The sequence below is a fragment of the Trachypithecus francoisi genome, unplaced genomic scaffold (assembly GCF_009764315.1).
Source record: "Trachypithecus francoisi isolate TF-2019V2 unplaced genomic scaffold, Tfra_2.0 Lachesis_group1, whole genome shotgun sequence".
Taxonomy (NCBI): Eukaryota; Metazoa; Chordata; class Mammalia; order Primates; family Cercopithecidae; genus Trachypithecus; species Trachypithecus francoisi.
In genome coordinates this window covers 114997355-115010104 of record NW_022681454.1, presented here as the reverse complement: position 1 = coordinate 115010104, position 12750 = coordinate 114997355, and the positions used below count along the sequence as shown (strand labels likewise).

Genomic DNA, 12750 nt, shown 5'->3' with positions numbered 1-12750 from the left:
TGCCATAGAGTTTCACCAGGAGCAGAAGGCTTCTTTTTGGGAAAACAGGTTTTTTGTTTTTCTTATTCTTTTGTTTTTGTGTCTCCTTTATATTTTCTAAGCACACTTAACATATGTTTTTTCTTGGCCTTTATCACCAGAGATCTTTAGAAAGCATGGAAAATATTTTGTTATAAAAAAATACAGTCTAAAAGACTGAAAAAAAAAGGTTTGCAGTTTGCAAGTATTTTGCTTTAATAATCAGTGTGGTAATATGATGACACAAAATGAAGAAGTAGAACTTTAATTTACCAGATTTCTCTTGTCTTCCCACTAGGGAGGTAAGGAGTGAGTATTGGGTAGAGGCAAAGCTTGAAGGCCTAAATTTTGCTTAGACTTTTGGTGCTGTTAGAGCAATAAATAGGGTTACCATAGTAAATTAAAATTAGTTAATTATTTTGATGAGTTGATATAAATCAGGATGAAAGAAGGAGTAAGGCCAGAGCCTATAAAGTATTATGGTGCTTGGAAATGTTAATTACTGTTTTTTATCATGAATACTTAGTCTGGCAAACAGACATTGGCAGGTGGGCAGGTCACAAAGAATGTTGATTTCATGCTTTTTCCTTTGAGGGGCAAGAGATGTAATAAATTTGTAGGCTGATGTCAATGTCTTCCTTTATATACATACCTATTTGTGCTTTTATTACCCCAGAAAATCAGAAAGAAATAAAATTTTCTGTGAGATACAAAGAAACAAGAATGCTATAGTGGAGGTGTGAACTACTGTGTGGTTTATTAGTCTTTTGATTGATGAAAGTATATGAACTTTTATTCGGCAAACAAACTTCAGATAAGCTGATCCAGCTACTTATATAGTATCATCTCTCAGTAGTCCATTAAAAAAAAGAAATTGCACAATAAAATCAGAGAAACCGAGCTTTATTGCTGTGAAGACACATTTACATTTTAGATATACCCCAAAATGGTTGATGGAATGCTGCAGCATGGAGACAATTGTAGAGATTACCATGTTAATCAGATAAGCATTTCGTCTTTTTAAAATTTAATGCCAGTTTGTACACAGCAAAGGTTACTTAAAAAAGTATGTGGATTAGATGAGCTAAAAGCAAAGCCCATCTGTATGCTATTATTTTCATTTTTTCTCTTTAAAATACTCTCCTGGTATTAGGAAAGAGATGCATGTTGCTATTTTATTAATTGGTTTCAAAGTCTTGCTAGCAAATACTATATACAGTGTAAGGTTTTAAAAATTATAAAAGGATTGCTTCCCGTGATATTATTGTGCTTAAATGTAGTAATAATAATTTTGAAAATGCTAGCCTAGAATGTTAGAGTGAGAAAGAATCTTCAAGCATCCAGATTTTTCTTTTGGCACATTAGAAGACAAAGCCTTCGAGTTACTTGCAGCTTGGCATGACTTTTAGCTGAGTCCAGACTGGAGTCCAAGCCTCACTGAAGCTTGTGACACACCTCTTGCACAAAGCCTTACTTTTATATCTGCAGTACTTGGCCATTTTCTTCTAAATCAGTCGTTGATGGTAAAGGCACGTAAAGTAGTTATTCAAGATTGATGAAAAGAATTCCATAGGTAGGCAACCCACGTTGTGATCTGATGTTTTGATTTCCTTGAAATTTATGTAATATTTTGTGTTTTTCTTCTTTCTTTCTTTTTTTCTTCCATATTCATCTTTGTTGATGTCTTCCATTTTTTTTCAAATCGAAATGTTTTGATAAAAAATTTTGCCTACATTTGATAAACTTAGTATTGCTCATTGTACTTCCAGAGGAAAAGGAATAGCAAAACAAACCCCGTTTTCTGGACTGGGCCTTATTCCCATTTATTGGAGCAATGTCCGTTGCCGAGGAGATGAAGAAAATATACTGCTTTGTGAAAAAGACATCTGGCAGGGTGGGGTGTGTCCTCAGAAGATGGCAGCTGCCGTCACGTGTAGCTTTTCCCATGGTAAGAAAAAGAAAAAAGTTCTGTTGTTCTACTTTCATTATGTTTTAAACATGATTCCACATGATGAAAGTGTCTTAGTTAAATCATTTCCTTAAAGAGTTTAATTACAGAAGTAAGTCTGAGTCAAAATATTTTACCATCTAATTAGTCTTCAATATGAGTACAGTTAATCTGAATTCCATTTGATTTTCCAATAGCATCTCATTTTTAACATTTTTTATTTTATATAATTTGCTTAAATAAATATTATATACTCTATATGTAATACATATACTGTATAATACTACATTGTATATGAAACACATATTTTAGTTGTGGAAAATTATGATGGAATCAAGATGGAAGATAATCATGAAAGCAAATATAGAATGCAGCAAATACAACAAAATATTTTCACTTTGTGTAATGCAATATAATCATGCCTTTAGTGTTCTTGGGGCTGTAGAGAGCACCTTCCCTAAAAATGAGTTGTTGGCTTGAATGAGGGCTTCTTCCAAGCTCCATAGAGTAGGTATGTGGTAATTGTCAGTATGGGTTCCGTATACAGATATGTCTATGTTCATGGAAGTAAAGGAAGGAACAACTGCCTTTAAGATGGTGAAAAAGTTTTCTGGGTACCATGGTATATTTTGATGAATGATCACAACCTGAAGCTACCATGCTCTCACAGTATCCCTTTTTGCATTTTCCTTGGTGATAGCAGCATGACCAGATATCCCAGGACTTGGAATGGTAGCAGTCAGCCCAGGGCAGTGGTTTTTGTTTGAGTACAAGTATCAGGGGGAGGAATAAGGAAGCTCCTACCACAAAACAGAGAGACCCAGTTTGGAGTAATTCCTCTGGATTGACTGGAAGAGCCAATGGAGGGATATAGTCCAGATGTATGCTCTGAGAACTGTAATCCTTTTTGTGGTTGGGAGATGCGTATGTTAAACCTTGATGTCTTGTAAGTTTTGCCTTTTCTTCTTTTGGTTCTCTACCTTTAGGTAATGCTACTTTTGCTAAATCCAATGCTACTTCAAGGATGATGTGAATTGGGCCCAATAATTTATTGCTTTGTAGATTATTGGTTTTACTCTATGCTCAACCTAATTGATAAAATATTTTTCAAGTAGTAAAGTAAAAAATTTTTAAAACAATAATAATTTTTTTCAGGATATGTATCTGCATTTTTTACTTCTTCCACCTTCCATAATCTATCCATCTGTTTACATTCTATTTGCAAAGATAATTGTATGGTCATCTATAAACATATATAAAATATAGAAAGTTATGACAAATTAGAAGTGAGAATTTAAAAAGATTCTCTCATGGCAGATTAAATGAGAATGTGGAGTTGTATAGCTGAAGTCAGCAAACATAAGAGTTCACCTTAAGGGATAGTGATAGATATTTGGTACACATCCCTTAAATTTGGGAGTTACACTTAGTATCTTGTCATTCTGTACTTGTAGCTCTTCCAACATTTACGAAGTAGAAGATTGCTTACAAGTTGGATACAGAAAATAGCAGCAATCTAAATGAAAACATGTGGGGAGTTTAATTATCTATAAGCTAAACATGAGTCCATTGGTTTACTGTATTTTCTGTCAAATGATTTTTGCGTTTGTTGGAAGGATAGGGCTGTTAACTAAATCTTGTCCTTGTGCTTTTCTGTATTTTTTATGTTTTAACAGTTAGTTATACAAAAAGAAAAAGAAACCATATTTTAAAATAAAACACAACATAGAGAAATGAAAGGTGGTGTGCCTTTTAAAGTCTAGGTTCTAGATGGCTTTAAATTTTCTCTTAAAAAGTTTTGTTTTTCTGTTTTCTCCAAGCATACCAGGTGGGGAAAATATATTAAGAAATGTATACATGTTTTTCTATATTTTTTTCTGTATTTTGCAAGCTTTTTAAAGGAAAAATAAACATCATAATTTGTGAGAATTATATTACCATCATTCAGCCATATATATTAAACCTGTCTTTATCCATTAACAAATTGTAAGTGCTAGTTAACTTATACAAGTAAACAGTATATGCAGATAGTCACTAATCTAAATTTCTGCTACAGAACTCAAATATGAGTGCTTGCTTTGGCAGCACATGTACAAAACTCAAATATGATATTTGAATTTAAGTGTGAATATCCAAATGCCATTTACTGACTGCTACACTGTGGAAAATTAAAAACATATTTCATACAGATAAATGATTAGTGTTTGGCAAAAAGTACAACTAGACTTCATCATAGGGAACCAGCCTGTTTATTTTTATCATATTACATCCTTTATTCTAGTAAAATTAGATTGCCTTACTCTTTGCCAGACACATTCAGCTTTGTGCTTCTTTCTTTTGTTCATAATGTTCACGTGGCCTGAACACGCTTCCCTCATCTCTGACTTCCAAATCTCATCTATCTTGGCCCTCTTAAAAAACAGCTTTTTCACAAGTGATTCCCTGAGTACCCCCAACCATAAGTAAGGTCCTTTGCTTCTGAACCACTGTAGGGTTTTTTGATAATCTCTTGTCTGTACTCGGTTCATCTACGCCCTTAGGCAGTAAATTTCTTGAGGGCAGGGTCTGTCTAGTGTCCCTTCTAATGCCCTGCAGCACTGATCACAACACCTTATACAAGGCATATGTCTGATACCTGTTTGTTAATCAGAAATTAATGAATGGATGTTGCCAATTATTTTTCCGTGTTTGGGGTATCTTTTCTAGGTTTATTTAAGATTGCTTGTCAGTTGAGGCAGTCAATAAATAATTATTATATGCCTCTATATACTAGGTGCCTGAAATACATAGGTGAAAAGGAGCGCAGTATTTCTGTCCTCATTCTAGCCAAGAGGAGAGAGGCAATTGACATGTAAAGAGTAAATCAGTGACAATTTTAGATAAAAGTAAATACTCTCAGGAAGACACAATTAGGGAATGTAATAGGAAGTCCCTTAGTGTGCTGTCATAGCCAGGGCAGAGAAGAGACAGAGAAGTTCACAGTCTGACAAGGGCTAGATCAGGGCATTGTAGATTATGAGAATGTGGTCACATTTGATGGTCCTTATCAGCGAAAACAGATATGAGTTGATTCATGCCCAAATGAAGTTTCAATATTGTTCTGTTGAGGTACTGGCCATGATGTCCAGTAACTTGTTATAACAAATTAGATATTAACTTTGACCCGATTTCTACAAATACATAAATAATTCTATACCGAAAAGAAGTATTTTGTAGACATAAGTGTCATTCTCAATAATGACATATTGGTAATGCTCAAGTTACTGTAAATAAAAAAAATCAGTGCCACCACCATAATACCATAAAAATCAAACACGTTTCCAGTAATGTGCAGCTTTTGAGTGTGCCTTTTCTGGTTTCTGAGGTTGTTGGGGAAAAGTAAATTTAAACACGTTTCCTCCTGATAATTATTTGTATTCATATAATTCAATTTGGCATATTCTAATTGGTCAAGATTACATATATATATATATCCATATCACTGGTGTGGCTTAGTAAATATTATTTAATTACTGAGAATGGAAAAAAATGTAGAATATATACCTAATCTTATCAATCAATGCAAATGCATAGGTTTTGCTGATTTTTAATTTCACATTGCACAGGCCCAGCGTTCCCCATCATTCGCCTTGTTGGAGGCAACAGTGTGCATGAAGGCCGGGTGGAGCTCTACCATGCTGGCCAGTGGGGAACCGTCTGTGATGACCAATGGGATGATGCCGATGCAGAAGTGATCTGCAGGCAGCTAGGCCTCAGGTTTGTTTTTACTACTTTTGTTTTGCTTAAACTTTTGAATCTATTATTTCCATACCCAAAGGCAGGCGCTGTTTGTTTAAATTGCACATTTCCTTGAACAAATAGAAAAAGTTACCTTTTCATCTTTGTAGTAGGGCTGTAGGCTTCCAGAAGAGCAGTGACATGTAGTCTGTAGGTTTAACCTGCTTGTATCTGAATTAGGCTGATTTTATTCACTAAGAATCTAAGCTTTTACTATTTCTCATTAGTAGTCTTTATGTTACTCCCAGGTAGTAACCAGCACTGTAAACTATAGTGATGTAATCAAATTCCATACGATGAAACACTAGTTGTTAGCTTGTAACTCAAATTTTACTTCTAGTCCTGAAATATTGTCTAAACTTTTGAACTGCACTTCCTTGTTAGGTATGTGCTTAGAACGAAGGATGTTTATTAGTGTACAGAGGAAATAATTCTCTTGTAGGGTTGGAAAGGAATCTGATGTCATGAAAATAGCAGTCTGAAAATCGACATTCCAGGTTGCCTCAGTTGGGATTATTCTGGAATATTATAATTTTAGACCTTCTAATCCCTCTGTTTAGTGATTCTGAACATTGGTATAACAAGCCTGAAAGTTTCTCTAAAATTATATTGCAGGATCTTTTAAAAGTTAATCATTTTCTTCAATTTTAAAAATATTTCATTTAGTTAATCATTTACTTCAGAATTTAAAAATATTTCATTTAGCACTGAGGGGCCAATGATGGGAGGCCTGTTCTTCCCTGTCCATTGTGTTCAGTTAACCATAATCCTTGGCTGGAGCTTGTTGAAACTTGAACAGTTTTTATGGCTCAATTTTTTTGCAATTTTTTTTTATAGTTGGCTCTCTTTTTCAAAACTCTGTGTTATACTGAAGTATTTTAAAGTAAAATATAGACATTTTAACACTTTGTCTATAAACACTTCAGTACGCATCTCTTACAAATAAGAACATTGTTCTATGTAGCCAAATTATCATTATCACAACTAATCATTGGTAATCATTTTTAATATTGTCTAATACTTCATCTTATTCAAATTTTCAGAGTTGCCCCTACCGTGTCCTTGACAGATGGTTTATCTGAAGCAGAATTTAGTCCAGGACCAATCTGGGTATTATGTTCCTTAAGTCTCTTTTACTCTATAAAGGCCTGGGTTTTTTGTTGTTGCTGGTTTTTTTGGGTTTGGTTTGATTTGGTTTGGTTTTTCCATAATGCTGACTTGTTGAAGAGCCTAGGCCAGTTGTTTTGGAGAAGATGCCGTCTTCTGAATTTCTCATTTTTTTCCTTCTGGTGTCATTTGGTTTACTCCTCTGGTTCTTGTAATTCATAAAATTAGAGTTTAGGTTTAAAGCTTGATTAGATCAAAGCAAACATTTTGTCTGGAAATCATCACAGGTGATGTATTCTCATCTTGCCTTTCACCAGGAGTCTCGAGAAGCTCTAGTTTTCCTCACAAATGAGGCTGAAATTGAGCACTGGTTTCAGTGACATCAGCCTGATCCTTCACTGTAAAGTTAGATTTCCCCCTGTAACTGACTATGGGACCTAAATGCTAATTTGTAGTTCACATGTGGGACAGGAGCAAACACGGCAAATCCTGTGTCAACAGGTTTTGCTATGATTACCGGCATTGTTTACTATGGTATGATCATTTACTTTGGGTTGGTCAGGAATACGGCCTCTTGGTTTCTTTTGAAAAAACTAACAAGTACATTTTTGAGACAAGATTTTTTTAAAGTGTTTTGACTGGGTATCAATTTCAAGAGCAATTTTCTCAAAGTTTCCTGGTGCCTGCTGTTGGAGTCAGCATAGCATATGATTTATGGGCATGTGTTCTGGACTCTGAAAAACCTGCATTTAAATCCCACTTTTGGAGTTGAGAAAAGCTACCGAATATCTCTTAGTTGCAGTTTTCTCATCTATAATGTATTTCTTAATTTATAGGGTTTTGTGTCTACAAGCAGTTAGCACACATAGTAAGTACCATATACATTGGCTATCAAGGGCACTCTAATTAGGTACTGTTATATTTTAAAGATGTTGTTAAACATTCACAGTAACCAGCATTTGGTAGTGACAGAACATCAAACACTATTGCTCTTCTGTTTAGTTAGCTGTATCTATGAACTTCTATATTTTTAAAACCCTCTAATGTGTATATATATGTGTATTCACTGGGTTATCAGTTATGTGTTCAGTGATGTGCTAATTGATTTTCATGTGAGTTATTAAGAAACCTATGTCTTTGCCAAAAATATTAAGAACTTTAAAGGTATAGTAACAGCATGTTTAATATTATCAATTACAATATGGATTATTCTAAGTTTAAGATATAAGGCATTTTTGATTATTAATATATTTCTGTAGGTAAAGGCAAGTTTTTGTTGCTTAGAAAAATGCATAGAACATTTAAGTGACACACTGAATATTAGTTACATTACAGTTATTGAAATGATTCCAGAAATTCATGTTATGGTCAGGTGCAGTGGCTCATGCTTTAGGAGACCAAGGTGGTAGGATAGGTTGAAGACTAGCCTGGGCAGTATAGACAGATCCTGTGTGTAGGATGGGCACAGTGGCTCACGCCTGTAATCCCAGCACTTTGGGAGACCGAGGCGGGTGGATCACGAGGTCAGGAGTTTGAGACCAGCCTGTTCAACATGGTGAAACCCCGTCTCTACTAAAAATATAAAAATTAGCTGGGCGTGGTGGTGGACACCTATAATCCTAGCTACTCAGAAGGCTGAGGCAGGAGAATTGCTTGAACCCGAGAGGCAGAGGTTGCATTGAGCTGAGATCACACCACTGTACTCCAGCCTGGGCAACAGAGCAAGACTCCGTTTCAAAAAAAAAAAAGAGAAAAAATTAGCCAGGTGTGGTGGAGCACAACTGTAGTCCCGACCACTAGGAAGGCTGAGGTGGGAGAATTACTTGAGCCCAGGAGGTTCAGGTTACTGTGAGCCATGATCACATCACTATACTCCAGCCTGGATGAGACAGCAAGACTCTCTAAAATATAAAAATAGAAATTCATGTTGTAATGTAGAATTCTTTCTTGAGAGACAAATATTTTTTTCACTTTAATAAAAACAGTTTTTAAACAAAGGCCATATTGACAAGGATAGTCAGTTACATAGAAAGAATGTGGAGATAGAAAGAATCGCAAGGAAGGCCGTATTAATGTTGAACACACTCATGGGTTAAGTAAAGTATTAACGCTTTTCTCAAACACTAGCTCATTACTGCTTTTCATATGAGTGGATTCTTTGGAAAAGTCATTAAAATATACAAGCAAAAATCCTCCGCAAGCACTTGTAAGAAATAACAATCCAGCTTTATAGAGATTTGTTTTTATTATAAGTACTCTGATGCTCTAGCTGACATTCTTTGTTTACCTTTCTTGCACTTGATTTTATAGTTCTCTCATAAGTTTGCATTAAAGCAGTACTCTACAACTCTTCCTTCTCTATAATTTGTTTTGCTCATTTAAAGGCTAAGTACTTTCAGATGAGGATCGTTTTTTACTGGCACAGGGTTGATAGCAGACACATAATTGTTGCTTGTCTCAATTTATGATTCATTTTTAAGCAAATTTCATCTCAGTCTTATCTGCTTTGTTGAATTCCCACAGGGAAACTACATCATGCTTTTCTGGAGTAGTAGTTACAGTTTCTTTATGAGATGCTGTCATTGTTGACCTTCATCTTTTAATGGTGTCTGTATATTTTGGTAGCTGGCGAGCTTCCTAAATACAAAAGGAATTATTATACTTAAGATACTTAAATTTGATTAACCCAGAACTTGGAGAAAGATGAGCAGCAAGAAAGGAGGCAGCCAGATGTTAGAAAGTTAGATAACTTGAGAACGCATGTGTACCCAGTGAAGTTTAGTTGGAGACATTTTCATTAAAGTTCCTTTTTATGTGCTTAACATTAAAGCATTTTCCATGTCTTTCAAAACTCTTAAAAGCATAGCTTTGTACTGTGAGATCACATTTTATTTTGTGGATGTGCCATAATTTACATGGGAATTTAAAAATTATGGATACTTTCTTTCCTTTTAGGGTGCTTTCCTTTTTACATTTTTGCTCTAAAATTATATAGAACCATATTATTGAGTAGTAGAATACAAATTCTTCCCGTATAAATTACTCTCTAAAAATTGTTTTTTGCCAGGCATAGTGGCTCACGCCTATAATCCCAACACTTTGTGGGGCCGAAGTGGGAGGACTGCTTGAGCCCAGTAGTTCCAGACCAGCCTTGGCAACATAGTGAGACCCCCATCTCTACAAGAAAAAAAAAATAGCCAGTTGTGGTGGCACACACTGGTGGTCCCAGCTACTCGGAGGCTGAGGTGGGAGAATCGTGAGTCCAGGAGGTTGAAGCTACAGTGAGTTGCAGTTGCACCACTGCACTCCAGCGTGGGTGACAGAGTGGGACCTGGTTTCAAAAAAATTTTTTTTTTCTTTGCTTTTTTATTTTACTGTTCATTAAATTTTAAAAAAACATTGTATAAACCAAGCTTGTCCAACCCACAGCCCACAGGCCATATGCAGCCCAGGATGGCTTTGAACGTGGCTCAACACAAATTCATAAGCTTTTTTAAAACTTTATTTATTTATTTATTTATTTTAGATCATCAGTTATTGTTAGTGTTAGTCTATTTCATGTGTGGCCCAGGGAAGCCAAAGATTGGATACCCCTGGTATAGCTTTACAACAAAGATAGCCTGGTGCTTGGAATTATTTAGCAGGAAAGATAACTTGTTTAACAGTTGAGAAAGTTAGGCCCACTGAGATGACACAGTATTCCTGAAGTCTGTTAGTGGGAGGCAGAGTCTTGAGGTTTATGGCTCCCAGTTTAGGATTTTTTCGTTTATGTTACATTATTTGTAAAATGGTCAGGTGTTAATAAGAATAAATACAAATATAGGACTGAAAGAAATAGGGAAGTCAAGAGAGAAGGTTACGTTTAAGAAGAAAATGATACTGAATGTGTTTTAGATAGATTGTATTTGAGGTGCCGTCAGTCATCAATTGACAGCGTTCCAGGAGGCTGCAAGAATGCCCAGTGTTTCGGTCTGCTCTGTAGTCAGACAAACTTTAACATCTAGTAGTAGTGTAATGTTGGACAAGTTGTTTAACTCTTGAGCCTCAGTTTCCTTATCAGTAAATTTGGTATAATAGCATCATTGGGTTGTAGGGAGGATGAAATGAGTTAATATGTCTAAAAGCACTGTTAGACCAGTGCAGGCATACAGGAAGCATTTGATATACACAACTATCATTATTGGAGATGGCGGGGTTTTTTTTCTAGAGAGAAATCTAGGATATTATAAAGGAGTTTTTTCATCCATGGATTACAAACTCTGGATGTGGCACAAACTGATACTTCCAGTTAAAGAGCCAATGTTTTATAACCTAATAAATAATTATGTTGTGCAATAGAATGGCCTAACTGTATTCTAGGTCTACCTCAAAGCAGTAGCTAAGCTTGGAGATTGAGTTAGTCAGATGGTGCCATTTATTTGGCCTTTTTCTGTGTATGGGGGAAACAAAAGCAAAAGTTTTGTATTAATACAATTTGATGAGCTAAATAGATTCAAGAATATTTTGAATAGGGATTGGAAATAGAACCGGTTCAGTAAGTGTTTACTGGGGATTGCTATTATGTAGATCAAATATCTTTACACCAAAATAACTCAGGGTATTAGATCAGAGCACCTCTGCCCAAAAATTTATTTACAGATTGTCAGAGGGTAAAAAAGTAGGCAACACTAGAGATTTTATTACAGATGAACTGCTGGGGCTGGCGTGGAAATAATTTCCATAAAGGACAGAGAACACACAGCTTTATCAGATTCACATTTAGTTGAGCAGTTCACGAGTTCTATGTTGATTTCCTCAGTACTGTAATTCATGACTCTTTAAAAGCAGAGTCATCAATTATTTTGGTATTCTTCTGAAAGCCAGCACTGTTCTGAGTCCCAGGAAATACTAGTGACTGGCTGCAGAAATGTGTGAATATGGAAATATTATTTTCTTAAATAAACTAAAAAGTTAGCTGGAAAACCTGATTTTGTGTTACATTATAGTTTCCTGGTTAATGTTTTTTGTTGTTGTTCTCAAGTTTATTCTGCTGGTTATTCTGATTAGTTTATTTGAAACATTTTTGTATCATTAAAATAATAAAAATACAGAAATGGGTAAGAAGAAAATAAAACACGCAAGTAGTGTTTTTTTTTGTTTTTGTTTTTGTTTTTTAATTTTCAGCTTTTCATGGGTATACTGGACTCATATAATGAGCATAGTACCCACGGGTAGTTTTTCAACCCACACCTCTCATCTCCCAATAGTCTGCAGTGTCTGTTGCTCTCATGTTTATGTCCATGTGTGTTCAATATTTGGCTCCCACATGTTCTCACATGTGGTACTTGGTTTTCTGTTCCTGTGTTAATTCACTTAGGATTATGGCCTCCAGCTTCGTCCATATTGCTGCTCATCAATGGTGGATTGAATAAAGAGATATGGGCACATGTATGCCATAGAATACCATGTAGCCATACAAAAGAATGAAACTGCGCTGGCCGTGGTGGCTCACGCCTGTAATCCCAGCATTTTGGGAGGCTGAGGCGGGTGGATCACAATGTCAGGAGTTCGAGATCAGCCTGACCAACATAGTGAAACTCCGTCTTTACTAAAAATACAAAAATTAGCTGAGCACGGTAGTGTGTCCCTGTAATCCCAGCTACTGGGGAGGTTGAGGCAGGAGAATCGCTTGAACCCGAAAGGCGGAGGTTGTAGTGAGCTGAGATCATGCCACTGCACTCCAACCTGGGTGACAGAGACTCCGTCTTCAAAAAACAAAAACAAAAACAAAACAAAAGAATGAAACCATGTCCTTTGCACCGAGCAGTGTTTTCAGAGAAGATTTAAAAATACATAGCATCCCCAGAGTCAATGTTTGGGGCTTCTACTCTCCTATCTTATAATCTCCTTTAAGGAATGAG

At 35.7% G+C, this 12750-nt stretch overlaps 1 protein-coding gene across 2 annotated transcripts in view; it reads left to right on the top strand.

The window, feature by feature from the left end:
* PRSS12 (serine protease 12) overlaps positions 1 to 12750 on the top strand; it is a 69486-nt gene that overhangs the window by 16108 nt on the left and 40628 nt on the right. Inside the window, exons 3-4 of one of the 2 annotated variants that reach the window (XM_033215110.1) lie at positions 1788 to 1966; positions 5572 to 5722. In XM_033215110.1, the coding sequence (XP_033071001.1) occupies positions 1788 to 1966; positions 5572 to 5722 (330 nt within the window). The remainder of the gene's footprint in view (positions 1 to 1787; positions 1967 to 5571; positions 5723 to 12750) is intronic. The other variant, XM_033215111.1, reaches the window with a different exon arrangement.